This window comes from Anguilla rostrata, chromosome 17, assembly GCF_018555375.3.
Source record: "Anguilla rostrata isolate EN2019 chromosome 17, ASM1855537v3, whole genome shotgun sequence".
NCBI classification, from domain to species: domain Eukaryota; kingdom Metazoa; phylum Chordata; class Actinopteri; order Anguilliformes; family Anguillidae; genus Anguilla; species Anguilla rostrata.
In genome coordinates, this window is record NC_057949.1 from 25,941,405 (window position 1) to 25,965,046 (window position 23,642).

The following is a 23,642-nucleotide window of genomic DNA, read 5'->3' on the forward strand; positions in this document are numbered from 1 at the left end:
ACTGCAAAGGACAACGCCGGGGGGGGTTTGCAATTTAAAGCAGTCGCAAACGATACATAAAATAATTAAATGAACTGGTGAGCCATTCGATTTTAGTTCCTCAAACTCCTTAAGGCTCTCTGAGAGACTCCTGACAGCTTCAAATGCTGCATCGTTGTCAGTCGGGGAGAGACCTTTCGTAACTGGCTCTCCGAGACGCGCGGTCAATAAACACGTCAGCGCATCGAAGGGCCTGACACCGCCATGAAAGATAATGTACCGCACACGCGAGATGGCGCTTCCTGTTCCCGTCCCTGCTAACGAGGCCTCCGTTCCTGTCTGTACTAATGAGACCCTTTCTCTCCGTCTCTGTGCAAATGAATATTCACGAGCTGCGCGGTCCCCGGAATCGAATTACGAGCCTGAGTGACTGACAGCTACAAAAAGACTTTGCGAATATCAATAATGATTAGAGCCAATAACGAACAAGTAACGGGGCTTTTCGTCTGTCAGACATCAACACACCCGCAACGTCTTCATGGTTCAGCAGCGCAGAGACAGGGAACTTTCTGATGTCAAACGCAGCACTCGCCGCTCACAAAACAAACAGCAGCATCGGTCAGTTTGTATTAGACCTGAAAAAAGAAAAATACTGAAGGCGGCACAGAATCGTTCATGGAAATAGATTATCTATTTCGGGGCGAAACTGCGATCGCAAACAGTTCCCACCGCATTTTATTCCTGTTTAACCCTTCAAAAGGTGTAAGACCAAAAGTATTACGTGATTGAAATGTTCCTGACATGAACATTCTGACGCTGACGTTCAGCCCAGCGATGGAGTTCTATAACACTGACATAGAATTCTGGAAAAAGCATTCCAAGAAAACCCTAGTCTGGAATGATCCGGAATGCAGTTGTTCTCACTACACACCCCAACCCCCCCCCTCCCATTTTACTGTAGCAATGCCCTCGGCCAGCTCAAGAGAGAGGTACAGACGTGGTGGGGATCGGACCATCGAGCTCCTCACCACAAATAACATCACACAACACGCATCTTATCCAGCGCGAAACAGCTTTTACGCATTTTACACGGTGTCCGTCGATGTACCGTAGCGAGGCCGTTGGGGTTAAGTGCCTTGCTCAAGGGTACGACGGCGGTTTTTTTGTGCCCACACTCGACCAACACTTCATTATGATGATCTGCGGTACAGGAGCACAATTCCCCGTACTGCACAGAGCGTCTGAAATTCAGACGTCAGCCCTCACCAGGGGCACTTAAACCGGGACGACTTCAGGCCACATCAGAATACCGGGGGGGCTTCGCCTAACGGAAACGAGAAATGCGCTCCTCGCAAATGAAAACGAGTCGACTCTATGAAAGCTCCAGACCAGCGTTCCGCTCAGCCGACAGGTCGCGGAACGCGTGAAATATGCTGCGCGCACTTCCGCGACGAGTCAAAACACGCCATGCGTCACTGCTGCATTAAAACAAACAGTCTCTTGCCTCCATGGGGCTGTCTCAGGTTCATCATGTTGTGCCAGGAAGAGCAATTCAGTCAACCAATAAAGACAGAACTGCTGCGTGCACACATTACATTACACAGAATATCACATTTAAAAGCATTAAAAAAACACAGGGTCATTCAATACATTTAGACAATTTTTATGAAATGCATGAAAGTTATTTACAATACATTACATTACAGGCATTTAGCAGACGCTCTTATCCAGAGCGACTTACACAACTTTTTTACATAGCATTTTACATTGTATCCATTTATACAGCTGGATATATACTGAAGCAATGCAGGTTAAGTACCTTGCTCAAGGGTACAACGGCAGTGTCCTACCCGGGAATCGAACCTGCGACCTTTCGGTTACAAGTCTAGTTCCTTACCCACTGTGCTACACTCCGTCCACGGCTACTTTGCATCAGATATCCGTCCACATGCACCTGCACATACACCCACACACACAGATGCATGTGTGCCCCCCGTCCTCCATACAGTCTTGCCCAAAGACATGGACCCAGGCACCGGCTAAGAGTGCTAAGTGCTAACTGCAGTTGCGACATCATCAATGTATGTCATATTCTTTTTATGAAGGCCAAACCTCACAAATCTTTCACGCAGTGTCAGAATTCATTTCTTTCTTACACTTAACTTTCATGTACAGTGTCAGCAAAAGGTAGTTGCCCCCTTCCTGATTTCCTCTGTCGTTGCATATTTTGTCCCACTGAATGGTTTCAGATCTTTAGACAAATTGTAATATTAGACAAAGGGAACCTGAGTAAAAGCAAAACACATTAAAAAAAAAAATTATTATTTCATCCATTTAATGAAAAAAGTTATCAAACCCCCATATGAAAAAGTAATTGCCCCCCTTAGCTACTCAATCAACCAATGGCCCAGCTCTTGCGTTAGTGCTGTCTCGGTCCACACAGACGCCTGTGCTTTATTGGGAAATAATGGCTGTGGAGGTGGAGCAGGAAATGAATTTCTCCACAGTGGCTGATAACCAGGCCTAATCCTTCAGTGTCATTAGACCCCACCCCCCCTCCCCGAATCAATTAGTCCCACGCGTGAGCCCCCCCTCCCCCAACCCCCCTAAACCCTTTCGTTGTTCCCGCCCTCGTTAACCGCCGTTCCTCTCATTGGGGATTCGCCGGTTCCTGCGAGACGGACAGCTCCCCGTCTCCCAGGGCAACCACCAGCCGTCACCCACACTCGCACGCGCGTTCGGGTCTAAAGAAGCGGCTCGTTCTACAGCGTGCGTCCAGGCGGACCTCCACCTCAGCGTCTGTGATTGGCCGATGGGAGTTGTCTTGCAGCGAATGGCTGCTCAGATTCTGGGCAGATTCATTGTTTTGTTTATTTTACCCCCCCAGTAAATCATCCTAAACTCTGAGCTGCATAGTGGCCATTAAACTGTAGCCCACTGTATCAGCCAAACCGTATACTATAAACATCAGTGAATCTGCACAGCTTAAGAGTGTGTGTGAATAAATAAATAAATAAATAAATAATTATGGAACCTGCTCTTGGGTCTGCACATGCATAGACTTTATGACTGAATCTCCTGCTTCCAACTACACAGACAGTCCACACAGCAGACGAGGGCAGCCACGGGGTTTTCTGGATTTCCAGATTTAGCCGCTAATCGAAACTGAATTAAGTCTGTTAAAGAGGTTAATTGCACAGTAAACTCACCTCTCCTGGTTGGTTGTGGGGTCAGAATTGGCTTAAGGAGGAAACTAAAGCAGTCTGTGTATGTATGTGTGTGTGTGTGTGTGTGGCAATGGACCCTGCTATAGAGCTCTGAAGAGGTGGAAACTCTCAAAACCCGAACAGCTCTCCCAGTGACTCCCTGCACTGGCTACAGCCACATCTGCTAAACAATTCATCTGCATTAAACATCTGGAAAAAGAAAAACCTGCAGCATGTGTGAAATATGGCAAAAACCCACCTCTTAATCAGCAGCTACCCGGAGATAAATGCATCTGTTCTGTGAACAGTGTCATGACTGAACGGACGTGCATTTACCACACATCAGTAAGACACCTGCCCGAAGAAAGATGACGATTTTATTTTGCCCTTTTGGTCTTTCCAGACCAGGTTCTGGAGCAGTTCGGGTTACTGAGGTCCCAGCATGCACTGCTACTGTCAGGCAAAGCTGTTCCTAAAGCTCATTTGTATAAAGTTTCTGTTGAAACTGCTGAAGTATGACTGAAAAAGTTTGCTTCACATGCCGATGCAGAGAAACTCTTTTAGAAAGTAAGTGAGCTCGAGTTTGGGCGGGGTGCTGACCTCTAACCAAAATTCTGAGGCAGATTTAATATTAGTGGCTAGTTGAAGGGTTGACCAAGACATGTCAATGAAACTTATTACAGATACTCCGTGCCTACGTTCAGAAAATCGGCACATATTCATGGTAGAGTAAAAGATTTTTGTTTTTCACGAAATCAAAAAATAAGTGACGTTTTTTTTAAAAATGTTTAACTATGAATCACCACTCAGAACAGTCAGTGTGTATTAAAGGAGTGTTTAAAACATCTAGGACAATCAATCTCCCTCTATGAAAAAGAGGGTTCTGAACTTCTAGTATCCCAGGATTCTGTGCTCCGTGAGTGACGTGCAGCATTCTCTGATAAACCGGGTCTCTCATTCCGTATTCTCTTTGGAACGCTCGGAGAGAATACATCCGTCTCCGAGCCTGGAGCAGCCCCAGCAGGTGTGCGCTCCGAAAGAAAGCCGGCTCGCCTTTTAAGTGTCAGACACTTCCTCATCCGGAGAAAGTGCTTCCTAAACAGCTCGCTGGGGCAGATTAAAGAACTTCTCCGGCACCGGTGCTTTTAATTAATTAGAGTGACAGACAGGACGGGAGTGATGGATTCTGACAGGAACGTGTCATCGGGCTGTTGGACAGTTGGGCGGGGGGCGATGTGGGCATAGCTGACAGCCGTCAGAAACCCGTCAATCCCCCTCCGGCTCTCGAACGGAGGATTTAACGCTCCCGAAAACACCTGCTCTTTTAAGGATTACCGCAGCCAGCCTCTCGAAACCACAAGCAAACGCTGCAGGTCATCGTCTGCATCACGCTGAGGACGGCGGATCCACATCACCAGACGATCCGGGTTCGAATGCCCCCCCCCATTCAGGCCATTTAGGCCAGAGGGCTGCCGGGTTCAGAACCTTGGCTGGGCATCGTTTCCATGCCCTTTGGCAAAGCACTTCATACTCTCCGTGTTCAGTCAATTATTCAGCCATCGGTGGTGGGTGAGGTGGAGTTCATAGTAAAGCACTTCGAGTGTCTGGAAAAGTGCTATATAAATGCAATGTTTCATTAATTCATTCGTTCATTCATTCAATTAAACAAGATAAACATCCATATCATCATGGAAAACATAGCCATAGACTATCCACAGCATTTAGTATTGAGCAGGCATCGGATGCAATCGAATTTACAGGAAAGGCGACGCCCGGATTTCAAACGCCTTTGGAGTCTTCACGGCTCAGCAGATTTACTTGTAAGCGAGGAACGGTGACATGTCAAACAGAGAGCGCCTGAAAGCAGAAGCGCCGAGAAGATCAGGAGAAACACGGGTACACAAAAAAACAAAACAAAAAAAAACGAAAGCGATTTACGCCGCTCGACGGGACGGGGCTCGAAATCCTCGCGCCCCCCCCCCCACCCCCGTTCCTCCGCCGCGCTGCCCCCCCCCTTCCTCTGATCTTATCAAGGCCAGAAAGGATTGCTGTCGAGTTCTCATCAATACGAGCCGCCCAGACTCAGCGACAGACAATTAGGCCTGTCCGTCAAAAAACGGGGCCTTGGGGGGACGGGGGGGGACGGGGGGGGACGGGGCGGGGAGGAGAGAGTCTCACCTGAAAGGAGCATAAATCTCCCGCAGCTCGAAATTAACCGAAATTCTCACTCGGGGCGCATTATCTCCGAAAACAAAATGGAACAATTAGGCCGGGGGCGGGAGCGGGACCTTCGGACGCACACGCTCCATCTGCAGTTTCTATTTTTTTGTTTATTTTTTAAAATATAAATAGACACGATGTAGTGTTCCGCACCTTCGGAACCACAGGAAATGACACACTCACGCGGCCGGTGGGTGCATTAATAGGACAGAAACACGCGCGCGAAGCCGGCTTCGCAAATGCGTCGCATTTAATGCAATTTTGAGCGGGCTCGCCGCGTTCCCGCCGAGGTTAGGAAAAATGGGAATCGCTGGATGCTGCGCGTCTCTATCCCTGTCCTGCCGCTCGCTGAACAGCGCCAACGAAAGGCCAGGAAACAACGGGACAGAGAGCACCCCTAAAAACAGAACAGACTGCGGAGAGAGCACCCCTAAAAACAGAAGAGTGCTCAGAGAGCACCCCTAAAAACAGAACAGACTGCTCTGTGAGAGCACCCCTAAAAACAGAACAGAGTGCGGAGAGAGCACCCATAAAAACAGAACAGACTGCTCTGTGAGAGCACCCCTAAAAACAGAACAGACTGCGGAGAGAGCACCCCTAAAAACAGAAGAGTGCTCAGAGAGCACCCCTAAAAACAAAACAGACTGCGGAGAGAGCACCCCTAAAAACACAACAGACTGCTGAGAGAGCACCCCTAAAAACAGAACAGACTGCGGAGAGAGCACCCCTAAAAACAGAACAGAGTGCGGAGAGAGCACCCCTAAAAACAGAACAGAGTGCTCAGAGAGCACCCCTAAAAACAGAACAGAGTGCTCTGTGAGAGCACCCCTAAAAACAGAACAGACTGCGGAGAGAGCACCCCTAAAAACAGAACAGAGTGCTGAGAGAGCACCCCTAAAAACACAACAGACTGCTGAGAGAGCACCCCTAAAAACAGAACAGACTGCTCTGTGAGAGCACCCCTAAAAACAGAACAGACTGCTCTGAGACAGCACCCCTAAAAACAGAACAGACTTCTCTGTGTGCTCGTACTGCTGTTATGAATGATTGTACTGCTGTTGTGAATGCTTGTACACAGAAAAATCCAGCACCACTGGTACAGATTGTACAATAATGGGCAATATGCCCACATGCATGCTTTAGTAACTCTGTGCAACGTCTGTAAGTCACACATCACGCGCATGCACTACAGGCATAACCAGCGTTGCGATTTCTTTATTCATGACCACCGATGTAGATTAATGCTTCGCGTTACAGTTTCACCTTTTAATACGGTGCATCGCTCTGTCGTAAGGCCCTGCGCTGGACTACGGGTGCTTTCTAAGCAGAGAACTCTGCCCCACCGAGGCAGGATGCATTTCATATGTTTAATGCATGAGGAAAAAAAAGAAAAACAGAAGCTGCTTTCAGATGGAAAAAAAAAAGTAATTGGAAGAAACTAGTGAAGTGAGGTTCATTTTTAGTCTGAGACGCTAAAGTTGCTTGAAGTGCTAAAGAACACAGGCAGACGCAGGGCTTAAACCAGCTTCCGGAAGCTTCTGACCTCAGGTGTCTTTGGGCACTGAGCAAAGCACACCTGAGCACAGGTATGAGCAGGGAGTACACCTGAACACAGGTACAAGCAGAGCAGAGCACACCGGAGCAGGGGTACAAGCAGAGAGTACACCTGAACACAGGTACGAGCAGAGTGTACCTACGCACAGGTAGCGCAAAGGGTAGCTGAGCACAGGTAAATGACCAGAGCCCCCATGCCCTGCGTCCGCTCCATTTCTGAACCTCTCTCACAACCAGAGCTTTTCCAATAACAGACCTGACTTTCTGCATTAGAAAGGGCCTTCCTCCCACTGCTTACAGTAGTTTTATGTTTTATCCTCGCCTTATTAAATTATTTTAATGCAGTATAAATTGTATGTGAAATAACTTTTTTTCGCATTGCAATCAGCTTTGGAAGTCAATAACTGGTATGTTTTTAGTAATATAGAGCCCAGTTTATTTAAGAAAGCGAGCAGGGTCAAGTGCTCCCTCCTTCCCTCTGATGGTTTATTATATTTAGATTAATGCTGCTATGTTTGCGCTCTCCTCCAGCCACAGTCAAACTGCGTAGTCTCCCTTGGCCCATCATCATTATCTTTTTAGGGAAAATGTCTCTGCTAATTTCTGGAGTCAGCACTTCTCACCGCTCTGTTATTTGGGGGGTTATGTTTTTTTTAAAATGGAGAACACTCTCAAAGATTCGGAGAAAGTGTACAAACTGTACTCTAAACGTACAAATCTTTTGTTCTTCTCTTTTTCTCCCCAGTTTGGGGTCGCCAGTTGTACCTCCTGCATCACCGCTGTGTCACTTGCTCTCGTTTGCAGAGCGTGCAGATGAAGCACGCGTACTCTGTACTCGTACTGGAGCCGATCAGCGTTTGGTAAATGGTAAATGGCCTGCATTTATATAGCGCTTTTATCCAAAGCGCTTTACAATTGATGCCTCTCATTCGCCAGAGCAGTTAGGGATTAGGTGTCTTGCTCAAGGACACTTCGACACGCCCAGGGCGGGGTTTGAACCGGCAACCCTCCGACTGCCAGACAATCGGTCTTACCTCCTGAGCATTTCTCTCGAGGATTGCGAGTGCTGGCCTGTGGACACCTGGTCACCTGGTCACCTGGACACCTGGTCACCTGGTCACCTGGTCACCTGGTCACCTGGTCACCTGGTCACCTGGCCGATCAACACAAGCATCAAATGCGAAGGAATCCCGCGGAATCCCAGTCTACAAATACAGGGGCTCAGGTTACACTCAAATTAGAACATTTACAATCTGTAAAAGACTGTGCACTCAGAGACTGCTTAGAGACTGTGCACTCAGAGACTGTGCGCTTAGAGACTGTGCCCTCAGAGACTGTGTGCTTAGAGACTGTGCACTCAGAGACTGTGTGCTTAGAGACTGTGCTTAGAGACTGTGCACTCAGAGACTGTGTGCTTAGAGACTGTGCCCTCAGAGACTGTGTGCTTAGAGACTGTGCGCTCAGAGACTGTGCTTAGAGACTGTGTGCTTAGAGACTGTGCGCTTAGACTGCGTGCTCAGAGACTGTGCACTCAGAGACTGTGTGCTTAGAGACTGTGCTTAGAAACTGTGCCCTCAGAGACTGTGTGCTGAGAGACTGTGCCCTCAGACTGTGCGCCGAGAGAGATGTGCGACCTCATCAGCCTCATCAGCTCCGTTTCCAAAGCGGACAGGAGAGAGAGGCGAGAGGGGAATCGTTTTCCCGCTGAACAGTAATCTCGGGTAGCCAGCGCGGAGCTCCGGGCCCCGTGCCCCAGCGTACCTGACCGTAAAGCAGGAGCCGTAAACACGAACAGCGCCGCAGCGCTGGCCTGAGCACCCGATCGGGTAAATTGACTCTCCCGTCCAGGTTTTGATGGATTTTCCCCAGTTCCCCACGTCGCCCCCATTAATTATTATTACTTTCCTCTTTACCTGTGTCCGGCCACCAGGGCGGGATGTCGTTATGAAGCCGTGGCATTTGCATTTAAAATGCTTATCGATCGGGGGGGGGGGCCTGGGGGGGGGAGGGGGGCGCGCGGGCAGGAGCAGCAGCACTCTGGGGATCCTCCCAATGCAGCCGCGGCTCCAGCGGCGCGCTGCTCTGAATGGAGAATCAGGCTGACCTGCCGTTACCTCACACACGCACCGGGGGGGGGGGGGGGAGGAGGGGGGCATTGCAAGCACAGGCTCCGCCCACCCGCCCGCCGTTACAGATAGGAGGAGAGGACAGGAGAGGGAGAGAGGAGGAGGAGAGGAGGAGAGGAGGGGGGACAGGAGGAGAGACAGGAGAGTGGAGGAGGAAGGAGAGAGGAGGGGAAGAGAGAGGAGGAGAGAGGAGGAGAGAAGAGGCGAGAGGAGAAGCAGAAAGGAGGAGAGAGAGGAGGAAAGGGGAGAGGAGAGAGAAGAGGAAGAGAGCTGGGGAGGAGAAGAGAGCAAAGGAGTGCAGGAGATGAGAGGAGAGGAGGAGTGGAGAAGAGACGTGTTGATCCTTGTCTGACCAGGCTGTGGGCAGTAACCCTCGCAGCGGCAGTCTGCTAGAAGTTAAACAAACAGGGTGACGGGACGGCCCCCGGCCCCCCGAGCCCCAAGCCTCAGATCTCAGGCCTAAATTACAGGAGGGGCCTCCTCTGCTGTGGAGCCCTGAACGGCTTTTGCAAATATCCAGCCGTTGGTATCGACTGTCCGTCAGACGTGAGTCACGCCTGGCATAAATCATTATCAGCCCCCCTCACAAGACGGGCCATTTCAAACAACCGAAATAAAAGGGCTATTTATAGCAAGCTGCACCAAGAAGCTCCACAGAAATGACCACATGCCATAATAATTAATCTGCCACCCAGTATCGCCCAGGGATACGGTGTAATTTTGCCTTTCTCATGGTCCAAAACACAGCCGTTCCAGTGTCCTGGTTATGGTGATATTCTGCAGCTTCGCCCAGGGCACCCATCACATTCACCCTCTGTCTCTCTCAACTCCTCTCACACTCACACACTCAGACACAGAGCACACACACTCACACAGAGCACACACACGCACACTCACAAGCTCACACACACAGCCAGAGCACACACTCACACAGAGCACACACACAGTCAGAGCACACACTCACACAGAGCACACACACGCACACTCACAAACTCGCACACACTCACACAGAGCACACACACACACACTCACAAACACACACACAGCCAGAGCACACATTCACACAGAGCACACACAGTCACTCACACACTCACACACGCAGCACAAACACTCACATACTCACACACGCACAGCCACAGAGCACACACACTCACACAGAGCACACACACGCACACTCACAAGCTCACACACACAGCCAGAGCACACACTCACACAGAGCACACACAGTCACTCTCACACACTCACACACGCAGCACAAACACTCACATACTCACACACGCACAGCCACAGAGCACACACACACGCACACACATACAGCCAGAGCGCACACACTCACACACACACAGCATATACCCACAATGCCTTGCATACACACACGCAGAGTATACCCATAATGCCTTGCAAATGCACACACAGCATCTACCCATAACGCATAGCAAACACACGCACAGCATATAACCATAATGCCTTGCAAATGCATACACAGCCTATACCCATAATGCCTTGGAAACACATACAGCCTATACCCACAATGCCTTGCAAACGCACACACAGCGTATACACGTGAATGTGCCCTCCCAGAGCCAGGGAGCCGAATGTCGGTGGCCGCAGCTGGCACCGGGACAGCGGTGACTCAGTTCCAGAGAAGCTTCATCGGGACGCGTCACCGAGCAGCCCCCTGGCTTTATGTTTCTGCTCCGTTTATATTCTCAGCCACACTGTCCTCCTCCGGGCCAGCAGGCTATGAACTGGAAACTGAACCCCAACCTCCGTCTGAAATCTCTTCCAGAAAAACAGCATTTTTTAAAGAGTGCAGCATCCCCATCACCAAAGTAAGTTTTGCTACTTAATCCAGTAAGTTTTCCTACTTGCACTACCTTCTACTGGCCCAAGAACACCACTTTCTGCAGCAGGATGACTCCCAGGATTCCCTGGGGCATTACATTACATTCATTTAGCAGACGCTTTTTTCCAAAGCGACGTACAAAAAAAAAAAAAAAAAAAAAAGCCGGGGCATTAGTCAAGCCCACGCCCACCCACTTCAGCTACGGGGCAGGACTACGTTCCAGGCTGGCACGGCCAATGGCAAACCCAGCTGAATTTTGGGAGGACTTTGCTTGGTTGTTTTGATCCTCAATAAAACAGAAGCCATTTTGTTCGATGCCCGTCTTTCTTAAGGCCCGTCTGATCACAAATGCTTCCTCGCGCATCACAAAGACAGCAAACTCACAATTCTGTCAGGACCACTGTCATCAAAGTAGATCTTTATTGACAATAAAGGCAATACAGTTATGTTTGGCGGTATGGCTCTGTTCTGGAGCTCTCCCGCCAACCACGCAGCCCGCGTGGATAAGGCCGGGAGGCCAGCAGCCAAACCCCCCTAGAGGGGTACACACAGAACAGATCCAGCAGCAAAGCAAGTTCTTAACACATAGGGATGGAGCAATGCATATTCTTAACACATAGGGATGCAGCAAACAAATTCTTAACACATAGGAATGGAGAAATGCAAATTCATGACACATAGGGATGGAGCTGGGGTGGTGGAGGGGATTTACAAAGCAACGTGCAGCAGCTTGCATGCAGGAGGAGCAGCCGAATGAGTAGAGGGAGGCTGTTTAAGTAGACCGCCCTGTTAAGTGAATGTACTGTGATTCGTGGCCTGCCAGAACTACGAGATTCTCCATGTGTTGCATACCCACAAAACCAACATACAGCAGCTTGGCTGAACACTCAATTCTGATTGGCTGGGACGTGAGCATTGTTCTTCCATGTACGCCCAGCTATGATGTAGCGCCTGCAGAAGTTCAATCACCGTTATTAATACTGCAAATTAAATAAATTAATGCGCATCGGTCTGACTTGATAGAGTGTAAATCCTTAAGAGCAAGAAGCCAATTACAGCATCTCACTTACAACAGTGTCAGCATGATGTCCATGCATGACAGCATAGAGAGTAGCTAGTCTAGTAGCTTGACTATACGCTTATAGTTTTAGCCTCTGCTTCGAATATAATTCAGGCGTTGGCTAGCAACAGTCGCTACCCATGATAACAAACATGCTGTGGGACCATTTTGACTCAAAACCAAACTGAATAGTAGGTGACACGGTCGGGATATTAGGATGACGTGTTCGTTGCCAAGTGGTATAGGGTGTGGAATATTTGCTGGAATACTTGAGTAACGTGTCCGTTTCAGTGGAATCGCGTATTCTGAAACGCATTCTTTCACTGAAATTGTCGGCGGTGGTAAATTCGCTTCGGGCCAGTTCCCTCAGCTCAGGGCTGGGTAATGCTCAGCCGCAGGGACATTATCCCGCTTCTACAACGGCTCCGCCGACAAAAAGCGCAACTGCAATCAAAGCGTGCGTTTCAAAATACGTACGGGCATTCTGTTTGCATTAGACAAAGAAGTATCCTCTGTTTTCATGCATTTCTTTTACATACTTTGTGTGGCTTTTAATGTTCTCTGCAGTTGGTTCATTTTTGTTATGCTTCTGTTTTTATTACTCTGTATCACTTTGAGATTTATTTCTAATGAAAAGTGCATTACAAATTAAATGTATTATTATTATTATTATTATTATTATTATTACATACTGTATTATACACTAATAAATGGAGCCAAGTTCCAGCGCATAGTCGCATAGCCTTCACGAGAAAATACAAAAGATTGAATAGGCACATATCGGACAAATAATCGATCCCATATCATCCCTATAAAAAAATAAAAAATCGACTCATACCCGTCCCTATATAAACCCAAGGCTGACAAACTGATTGGAAAGGCTGCAGAAACCGATTGGCCAATAGATGGCCACGCCACTTCTTCACACATTGTTGGCCAATCATTCTGCAGCATTATTCTGTTGCAGCAAACTTCTTTCCCATACTGTGCTCTTGAATGAACACGAGTCACTGGTGCTTCTGTGAACACGCGGGGTCCACGTAGGTCATAAGACAGTGGAAGATGAAGCTCCCAAAATATACTTTCAGATTCCAGTCTGCATTTATGCAATTCACAACATTTGCTAATATTTATTAGACTCTTACTTCCTATATCTTTAAGAGCCACTTCCATACAAGGATTTGTGCTTACAAGGAACTTGTAACAAACATTCTAGAACACATCCCAAATGCCACATGATGAAAATTCAGGTTGTGATAACGAGAAATAGCCTGCGGATATCTGCAAGAAAATCACTCTACAACTCTCTTTGTGAGATAATAAAATAAACATTTCTTTCAGTCCTGGCCATAAAAATTAATCCAACAGGGTATTTTCTTCCTAAATATATCCATAGGAGAGCCATAGAAAATATATCTTTTTATACAGCTTTTTAAATTATAGTAGTATTGTCTTTTTTGGTTTATATTCTCACGAAGAGATAAAAAGGATAAGTCAAATTAAATCCCTTTCCGCTTTTTTCTTGTAAATATATTACATTTCAGTGCCTACAGTGAACAAACAGCATCGATTTATCAACAGTGGCTTGTTCTAAACTGATCTATCAAGACACCAGTCATTAAAGGGGAACAAGATCAGACTTTGGTACATTCTGTTTAACATTTTTAAACAGTGAGTATTCTCCTTGCTGCCAAGCATGCGACATCAGCATTGGTGGGTATACCAGTGAGCACTATCAGGATTGGTGGGTATACCAGTGAGCACTATCAGGATTGGTGGGTATACCAGTGAGCACTATCAGGATTGGTGGGTATACCAGTGAGCACTATCAGGATTGGTGGGCATACCAGTGAGCGGTATCAGGACTGGTGGGTATACCAGTGAGCGGTATCAGGACTGGTGGGTATACCAGTGAGCACTATCAGGATTGGTGGGTACACCAGTGAGCACTATCAGGATTGGTGGGTATACCAGTGAGCAGTATCAGGATTGGTGGGTATACCAGTGAGCGGTATCAGGATTGGTGGGTATACCAGTGAGCACTATCAGGATTGGTGGGTATACCAGTGAGCACTATCAGGATTGGTGGGTATACCAGTGAGCACTATCAGGATTGGTGGGTATACCAGTGAGCACTATCAGGACTGGTGGGTATACCAGTGAGCGGTATCAGGACTGGTGGGTATACCAGTGAGCACTATCAGGACTGGTGGGTATACCAGTGCGGGATGTCTAGTTCTTAGATTATCACCTTTGGGAAACAGACAATATAAAGAGACATCGCAAACTTGCCCTGCGTGACCATAGGAGTGAATCTGTTTTCTCTCTCCCCCACTCTCTGCTCCACAGGCCTCAAAAGTAAACATCCTTGGGCGAGAAGGGTAACCCTGGAAGTCTTCTCACTAGGGCGTCCCGGTGAGTTTTCTCTCCTTTGAAAGTTACATAGCTTTACTTCCTTCCTGCAGGAGGAAACCGAACACTCAGAGACCCTGTGTGGCTATGTACACGAGAACGTTTCTTTTGGTGAAGTCTGAAAGCTATCTGTGATATTGAAATCACTGAATGAAAATCTTAATGTCTATATTAAGATTGTTAAGGCATGATAGTTCAAACCTACACCAGTGTGCGGTATCAGGATCGGTGGGTACACCAGTGTGCGGTATCAGGATCGGTGGGTACACCAGTGTGTGGTATCAGGATCGGTGGGTACACCAGTGTGCGGTATCAGGATCGGTGGGTACACCAGTGTGTGTGGTATCAGGATCGGTGGGTACACCAGTGTGCGGTATCAGGATTTGCGGGTACGCCCGCGTGCGGGGACAGCAGTACCTGCAGCTGAAGGTGAGGAGCTGGAACAGAAGCGGGCGACGCCAACGTCACGGAGCAGGTGGAAATCGCAGCGGACTGCAGCGTCTGCACCGGCTGCTGCACTCAGGCAGGTCCTACACTCGGCTGTATGGGGCGTCTGCGATAAGGGCGTCTGCAAAGCAGAATGAATAATGCTCTGTGATATCGTGGATAAATATTGATGCATTGGTGCCACGGAGTATTAACACGCTGCGAAAGTCCTTTCATTTCCCGACATTATTGCATTCAGCACTGACCCTTTCACGCACCCATACTGAACTTTTCATTATTTTTCCAGTGTAATTTAAAAAAAAAAATTTTTTAAGTGTTCAGTGAATTCAAGTAATTCAGTGTGAAATAAAATAATTGAGTTCAAAAACAAAAATAAATGAATAAAATCAAATATAACTAATTTCCTTATTCCCCCCACCCAGTGAGAAATATAGTCTTGTTATTTCAGAAGGGGTCTTGTCGCTGGTCAGCAGTTTTGCTGACACTGGCTTTCTCCACCTTCCCCCGCAACACCTTCCTTAATGTCTTCATGGCCATGAATAACCGTTACATAGTGAGTATCGCACCTTATCGGACCTGCGTTCTGTAGTTTTTGCAATGGCCTTCGGTATGCACTTACTGTACGTTGCTCAAGATAAAACCGTCTGCCAAATAAATGCAATGTGACGTAATTGTCGATGCGCACGCACGTGTTTTTGTGCTGAAATTCCATTCCAAGAACTTCCCCCACACCAACATATTTACTTCCCCTTATCTATTCCTGCACGATCATATTACAATGCTTAGACTACATGCCGTATTTGTAGATCGGTTCAGTGACTGCTGCTACAGTCAATGTGCTCTGCACAGTATGGTGCACGATTCAATGTGTCGTGTTTTATTGGCTTATGCCTAGTTTGTGGATGGTACCGACTGTGAAAAAAAGCACTGAGCAGCTGAACATTATGTGCCAGTAGCATCCATTTACCGTAGACTGCTGTTTACGAACTTGAGTGTTCTTTGCTGTGTGGTGTGTGATTCATGTTTTTATTTGCTTACGTGCTTTTTGGATGGTACCGACGCCGAAAAAAAAATTTCCTCACTAATGACAATAAACCAACTATCTCTCTATGACGCAGATCAATCAGATTAGGCGCAGACTCATTGAAATTCAGGTGTTTACCCACTCGTATGTCAAACTCACGTCTCAATGTTTCTTTTTAATAGACAGGAGTTGTGTTGATTTAGGTATCAATTAAAATGGTTATCAATACAAATTTATGCACTTGGCGCATACATTTTAATTATATGTTGGGGGGGGGGGGGGGGGGACTGTGGCCCCTGTGACAGTCTTCTCTCCAAGCAGTCAAAGACTACGATGCAACACCCAGTAACGTTTGGCATTCAGGAGGGCTACAGTATATTCACACACCATTACATTAGACCGCACGGAAAGCATGAAATGCGAACACGCCTTTACGTGTCCCGAGGGCGGAAGAAGACGGCGGCGTGCATCCCGGAGTGAAAGGGGCGCGCTAAATGCAGTAGCAGGATGGTCCGGTTATTGAGTGTAGCCTGCAGGCAGAGCTGGTCGCGCGCTGCTGTTGTCGGGAGTGATTTGTAATTAAATGTGGTACCCGGTGTATTGGTGACGTGGGCGCTGAAGTGGCGCGAGAGAGCGACGGGGGCGGAACCTCGCTGGGTCTCCGGCTGAACACTGGGGGTGGGGGGGTTCTCGGCTTCACTGGCAGTAGGGAAACGCACTCAACAGCTGGAGGAGAGCGTCGCCGGGTGAGTACCGTTCTGTAGCAGGAGTGGACGTTCACCATTACGCGATCCCTCCTTTGCCTTCTCAGTCACCGCAGGATGTTTTAATTTTCCATTCGTTATTCGTCTCAAAACATCCTAGCTTCAAAATGTTCTCCTTTACATCTGTTGAGTGTTTTTCTTTATCTTAGAAGGACGCATGACTAAAACTAAAATTTATTAAGCAAGTACTCTGTACATCTACATTTGTTCACGAATACATCTTTTTGTTTGAATGTTTTTTTCTCGCTCCTAAGTTTCCGAAGCGTCTTTAAATTGAACAATTTCTTCACTTCAACACGCAAATCCGACTTAGCAGTGTCCGCTGTCCGTGGTGCTGAAACAATTCGTGTGCTGGCAGCAAATGATTTCGTGTCGCATATAGCATACATTGGATTCTCTTAAAAATGACACGGGTCTCCGATCTCTGGCTGTCGGAGAAATTAGTTTATAATGTAATCTACGTACAGAAACGGCACTGAAGTACAGCGACATAAATTTATGTTGCAAGTTAATGAGCTGAATTTGATTGTTTGCCCCATTTATCTATTTTGGCACAGACAGCCTTAGATTGGTAAAGGGCGTGATCAACCATTCATCTTTGTATATACTTAACTTCCCTTGTGTCTAGGGTATCATTTAAGTGGCCAAGATTTTAAGCTCATGTAATCAAGGTGGTTCTGGGCGACAGTGTCCAGTGGGGACCGGCAAGTCCAGTTTTTCTAACTGAATTCCAAACAAACTAAAGGAGAAAAAAAAAAAAAAAAGAATATTGATGTTTCCCCCCCACTCCAGAACACCCCGATGATTACAGAACGTCTCCAGTCGTCAGGAGAAGCAAGATGATTGACACCTCTCTCCTGCCGATCTTGAAGGGCGAAAGAGCCGTCCCTCCGTCAGTCAGAGTATGGCTGTTTCAATAGCGGGAGGCAGCGGAAGAGCATCGGGAATGGAATCCCCGCGGGAAAGCGCAAGGCTCGGTTGTCAGGCTCGCGACGACCAGAGCGGATAAGCTGTAGTCTTTTCTCGTGACAAGGACAGGGATACGAAGGAAAGGAAAAGATCAAAACAACTGGCGTCAAAAAAAAAAAAAAAAAAAAAGAAAGAAAAAAGACACGCGCCATGGGGATACAACACCTTTTGCTACTTTTGATATATTTGGACCCGCTGAATGTATTATGTGCAGCTACGGGAAAGAAAAATAAGAACGTCCCCAAGCGGAATCAGAAGGCGAAAGAACTGAATACCACCGTCGTACCAACGGCGACTCCCCGCAGGATCACGCAGGTCCAGCCGCCCGCCACCGGCAACCACGAGACGTGCCTGGGTTACTACGACGTGAGCGGGCAGTTCGACAAAGAGTTCGAATGCAACAACACCGACCACCGATACTGCTGTGGGAGTTGCTTCCTGCGCTTCTGTTGTCAATTTAAGGGGAACCGTTTAGATCAGAAGACCTGTACAAACTACAACACACCCGAGTGGGTGAAAACTCAGCCTCCCTCACCTGTGCCCACAGGTGACACTTATGATCCAAATCTGGATCAAACGAACACAACGGTCTACATCACCTGTGGGGTCATAGCTTTTATAATCACCCTTGGGATTTCTGCAAAAGTGGCCTATGACAAAGCGACAAGACCTCCACAGGAAATGAATGTTCACAGGTAAGCAACGGCTTTTCAACTTAAGTACGCACCTCGAAACACAACTTTCTCATCTTGCGTAATAAAAGTTAATCACACCGCATTTCCCTCAACAGAATCATCTAACGGCTAGCTACGGACGTTAAACGTACCCTGCTCCGTGTGTTTCACATTTATAGTAGGCTACTGTGTCTGAAAAAACGAATAGATTCATATTATGCCTATGTTTAACCGGGGTGCTATTTTAAAACGCTAAAACTAGAGCAGGTCAGAGGGACGCCTGCAAAAAAAAATGTCCTGTTTTAGCTCTTGCACACAAGCCGAAAGGCACAAAATGTTTTCACCCAAACCAGAGCGAGAGAGAGAGAAAAAGAAACGGCAGCCGAATACCAATAACCGTATCGCGCCATCGAATAGACCTCAATCTTCGTTGGAATTCCGCTATAACTTATGGGGAAAAATTGATTATTTCTGCACGAGGGCAAGTGCGGGTAATCAGACAAATGCTCTGTCAATGTTTGGCGGTTTAATGTTATCGTCTCTCATATTTGAGCTTTAAGGTGAAATGAATAATTAATCAAACTTCACAGGCGATTCCCTGTTTTGTGGTAGGCTATTTGCACATTTTATTATCCATACCTGCAATAAGCTACAGGGAAATGGAGCGGAGGGTTCAGGGTCACCCGCGGTCAGTCCTAAAGTCTGCTAGAGAACAGTATACCGGGGGGGAAAGTTACAGGCGGATCAGGACGAAGCTAGGTGAAGTGATTGGTTCTGTGGAAAAAAATCGTCTTCAGGGCTGTTAAGAAACCCGCGAGGGTGGAGGGGCGCAATATCGCGAATGCCTCGCCAGATGATCATTTAGTTCTCGTCCTGAACACATTTCTGGGGGTCAAATAGATTTTTTAATAAAGATAAGTTTCGGTGCCTCGGAGGGTTTGACACCTAATAGCATTTTAATAGATGAAACGGAGCGAAGAAAACTTTTAAATGTTGGGGGGGGGGGGGGGGGGAATCATTCAGGGGTGGTAATCGACTTACTCATTTATGGATTCCCTTTTATTGCAAAATATCATTTCAGGAAATAGGACAGCTAACTGCAGCAGTGCAATTTCCCGAAATTAACCTCTTGTTATACATGCGCATCCAGATCTATCAGTTTTTCACGATTCTTTCATTTTCGCTGTTATGTATAGCACATCACCATATGAACAACATTTGTTCAAATTTCGATCCCTCTTCAGGTCGCGTCTTCTGTAAACTAAGCGTTTCACCTGCTGCGGGGGGGGGGGGGGGGGGGGGGGGATTCCACTGTGATGCTGATCTTTGTGCATTAGGAATAATGAATGTCAAGTACATATAAAAATACATCCAAAAATGGAAACACCATCATATTGTCCTCAATGAGCATGCATTAACAGAAAGATTGTCATTTTTGTCACTGTACTGTAAGGACTACTGGAGAGGTACGGTCAATAAACAATTTGCCAAAGCACTAAGAAACTCAGAAAGAATGCTGGTAAATCAATAGATTTGAGCAGTGAGAAGGACAGAGATACAGGGCTGGGCACAGTCACAGCAGAAGGTCCCCAAATGGACCTCTGCATTCTGTACTGAAAGAAAAACAACAAAAAAAACAAAAAAACAGGAGAGACTCTCTCAAATTGACACGTTTGACAATCAGCCAAAAAACAAAACCTTCATTTTGTGGTGCCTTTTGGCGAAGACAGCTGGCATCTGCAGGAACGCTGTGTGTGGGCAGAGCCTCACTTATATCCCGTCATGCCTCATGTGTGTATGATGTCACCGATAATACGACCCCACCCCCACATGTCCATTGTGACACAAGCTGGATTACCCATCAACCCCGGGGGGGGGGGGGGGGGGGGTCCGATTCCTTCTTATCAGGCGCACGTTGCCTCGAGGCTGCCGAAGTGCCGTCTTTTACAACCGCGTGACCTTCACAGAGCCAATCAGGAGAGTTCCTGTGCGCAAATACCACTCTCAGCCCCGCCTTCCCCCTGAAATGAGCCAATCCGGTACGCGCAGCGTCGACTTCCTGGTCCTGGCACCAGACGAGAACGAGACCTTTCGTGACTCTTCCATTGTGGAGACCCGGACTCCGGGTAGCTTACGACTGAATGCCGTTTTGAGAAAGAAGTGGCTTGAGTCGGCAGTAAATGAACACTGTGGAAAGAGTGGCAGAGTCGATTCCAGCCCCATTAAACCCTCACAGTCAATGAAAAGACTATTAAGCTGCTCTCACTGGGAGAAGCTTCAACCCCACGATCAGGTTCACCGTCAAAACACTGCTTTTACAAGAAAATGCCACATGCAGATGACTTACAGGATGCCCTATCCGCAGTTCCACTACTGCCCCTAGTTTCCATGCCACAGTTGGGAAGAGGTATTCCGATAACGTACAGAGAGGAAAATTGCAGCCACTGAACAAACGGCACAGTAAGCTTTCACAGAAGGGGGGAAAAAAGCTTTTTATTTTTTTGAGAGTTTTCAGTTAAGTTCTTTCACATTTAGGCTCTTTAAAACCGGCTGTGTGGTGACTCCCATTGTGGCTGCACACACACATATATATATATATATACACACAGCCTGGCTTTCTCCTCTCTCTATTTTTTATTTATTTATTTTTTTTTAATAAACGCTGACGGACGGCTGCTGTTTGCGTGTGCAGGGCTGGACTGCGCATGACGCGCCTCGCAGAAACACTGGAGATGCTGACCCAGAGAGGGAGATCAGAAATCTCCCCCGAGGGCAGCGGGACACACCGCTACCAAACACACGTAGAACCGCTGCTACTTCAACTCTCTGCATCTCATCAAATACAGACACACATGCACACACACACACACACAGACACACACGCACACCACACACACACACACACGCACACACAGACATACAACACACACACACACAGACACACACACAGACACACACACACACAGACACACACACAGACACACACACACACACGCACACACACAAACACAACACCACACACACACACAGCACACCCACACACAGACACACAGAGCAGCACACAGACACAACACACACACACACACACAGACACAGACACAGACACACACAACACACACAGACACACAGACACAGACACAACACACACACACACAAAACACACACACACACACAACACATCAGACAACACACACACAGACACACAGACACAGACACACACACACACAACACACATGCACGCACAGACATGCACACACACACACACGAAGACACAGACACACAGACACCACACACACACACACAACACATACACGACCAGACACATAGACACACAGACACAGACACACACAGACACAGATGCACGCACAGACACGCAAGCACACACAGACACAGACACACACACACACACACACACAGACACACACATAGACACAGATGCACGCACAGACATGCAAGCACACACACACAGATTTGATTTGACTCAGGGTCTGAATGAGCTAGGCACAGCTGTCAGTCTCGTAACCGAGGGACTGCGAAATCCTCTGACAATAGCGTACATTTTTATTAATAACCATTTTTGACAGTTTTTCTCGGATAAACAAGCATGCCAATTTAGTAACAGCCACTGATTCCTGTCCACTGACTATTTCGGGACTTGGGACCTTGTGTCTTAATAACAAATGTTTAATGACTACAAACATCCCTCTTGGTGGAGTTGTTGATTGGGACAGGAGCTCCATTAAAAAAAAATGATTGGCATGTTCTATACAGTAATCTCTTCATCCAATAAAAACTATTCACACCAGCTAATACACAACGCCAAGTATATTAAAAAAAAAAAAAAATCATTGCTCCAGAATGAACATTTCAGATGACAGCGCAGTGATTCACTGGTTACCTTTGTGCAGGTGTGCAGGGAAATCCCCGGTGGTAATGTACCCGTGGAAGTCTCCTGCAGATGTGCTTTCCCCATTACTGGTCTGCACACCCTTTTTTAAGGGAAGACTTCCAAATTCTTAAAGCTGCACCTTTTACAGGCAGAAGACCGCCTTCCTCAAAGATACAGCCTAAAATTCAGCAGGTTCCAGGCAGACCCCACATTAATGCAAAATCAGAGTATGGGTTAGCTCATTACGCTGCAGATTCAGATTTTAAGAGAGGCCCCTTCATTTGAAAGGGGATTATTACCAATGATTGGGTTTCCGGAATGAGCAGAATGCGAGATCTCTCTCAGCATCGCTGTTTGGACAGGAATGGCTCTACCGGTTATCCACATTACATTACGTTACATTACAGGCATTTAGCAGACGCTCTTAGCCAGAGCGACTTACACAACTTTTACATAGCATTTTACATTGTATCCATTTATACAGCTGGATATATACTGAAGCAATTAGCAAGGTTAAGTACCTTGCTCAAGGGTACAACGGCAGTGTCCTTACCCGGGAATCGAACCTGCGACCTTTCGGTTACAAGCCCAGTTCCTTACCCACTGTGCTACACTCCGTCCACCTTCTCAATTATGCGGCAACTGAGGTTTGTAATTAAACGGAAGAGGCGCGTTCAGGCTGACCACTGGCTCTGTCAGTCCGAGCAGGGGCTGCGATCGCAGCGACGGAGACCGTCCAAGCATGCTATCACAGCCTCCGCAGATCCTCGAGTCTTCCGTTCAACCCAAAGCCAGTGAATGAGATCTTCCCACCAGATCCTCAGGCAGTGTACAGCCTGATATTTTACACCGATAACAACGTACAATTTCCTTCACTCCGAGGTGTTAAAAATGACTTTAAAATGCGATTTAGTGTAGTATAATGGTAGGTAGGGGACACGCATAAACGAAGCCCTCCGCAGATGAAAGGGGATGTCAGGGGAGGGCGGCACAGCTCATACGTAGGTTTCGTAGGTTTTCACAGCTCATACGTAGGTTTCGTAGGTTTTGGAGACGCACGTAAACTCCCTCCAGCTTTCCCCTCAGCACTTTCTTTATTTATTGTTTTATTTACAAAAAAAGTAAATAACACACTTGGCCAGAGCCAAAAATTCTTACATATATACATTTTTTTTAAATTAACTTTTAAATCACACTTCTGAGAAATGGGAAATTGATTTTCATTATTCATACTTGAAGTGCAGACTGCTCAATCACAGACAGCCGTGGTTAAGATTGATGTGTTCCAAATGAGGTAATAGGCAGTAGAAATTTAGTGATTTGCCATATTTAGAAACACCCCCTTATTGTGGACAAGCGCAAGGCTAGAAGGTTCCGGGAATGTCTAATATAATAAAACACATTAAATAAATAGAATAGAATAGAGGGCCCTGTTTACTGCTTGTAATAACAAAGTTTAGCATCGGGTTCTC

General features: G+C 47.1%; 1 protein-coding gene and 1 long non-coding RNA gene across 4 annotated transcripts in view; one reads left to right on the top strand and one right to left on the bottom strand.

Moving 5' to 3' along the window:
- Positions 1 to 23,642, bottom strand: part of LOC135243615 (uncharacterized) — a 111,423-nt gene that overhangs the window by 32,891 nt on the left and 54,890 nt on the right. The window contains exons 2-3 of one of the 3 annotated variants that reach the window (XR_010326700.1): positions 14,821 to 14,971; positions 13,940 to 14,446 (exon numbers count right to left, since the gene is read on the bottom strand). This is a non-coding gene — a long non-coding RNA (uncharacterized LOC135243615). Of the gene's footprint in view, positions 1 to 13,939; positions 14,451 to 14,820; positions 14,972 to 23,642 lie in introns of those variants that run through there. The other 2 variants (XR_010326699.1, XR_010326701.1) reach the window with 2 other exon arrangements.
- Positions 16,275 to 23,642, top strand: part of LOC135243614 (protein shisa-6-like) — an 80,011-nt gene continuing 72,643 nt past the window's right edge. The window contains exons 1-2 of the mRNA XM_064315563.1: positions 16,275 to 16,620; positions 17,431 to 18,302. Coding sequence (XP_064171633.1) covers positions 17,758 to 18,302 — 545 coding nt within the window. The 5' untranslated portion in view covers positions 16,275 to 16,620; positions 17,431 to 17,757. The remainder of the gene's footprint in view (positions 16,621 to 17,430; positions 18,303 to 23,642) is intronic.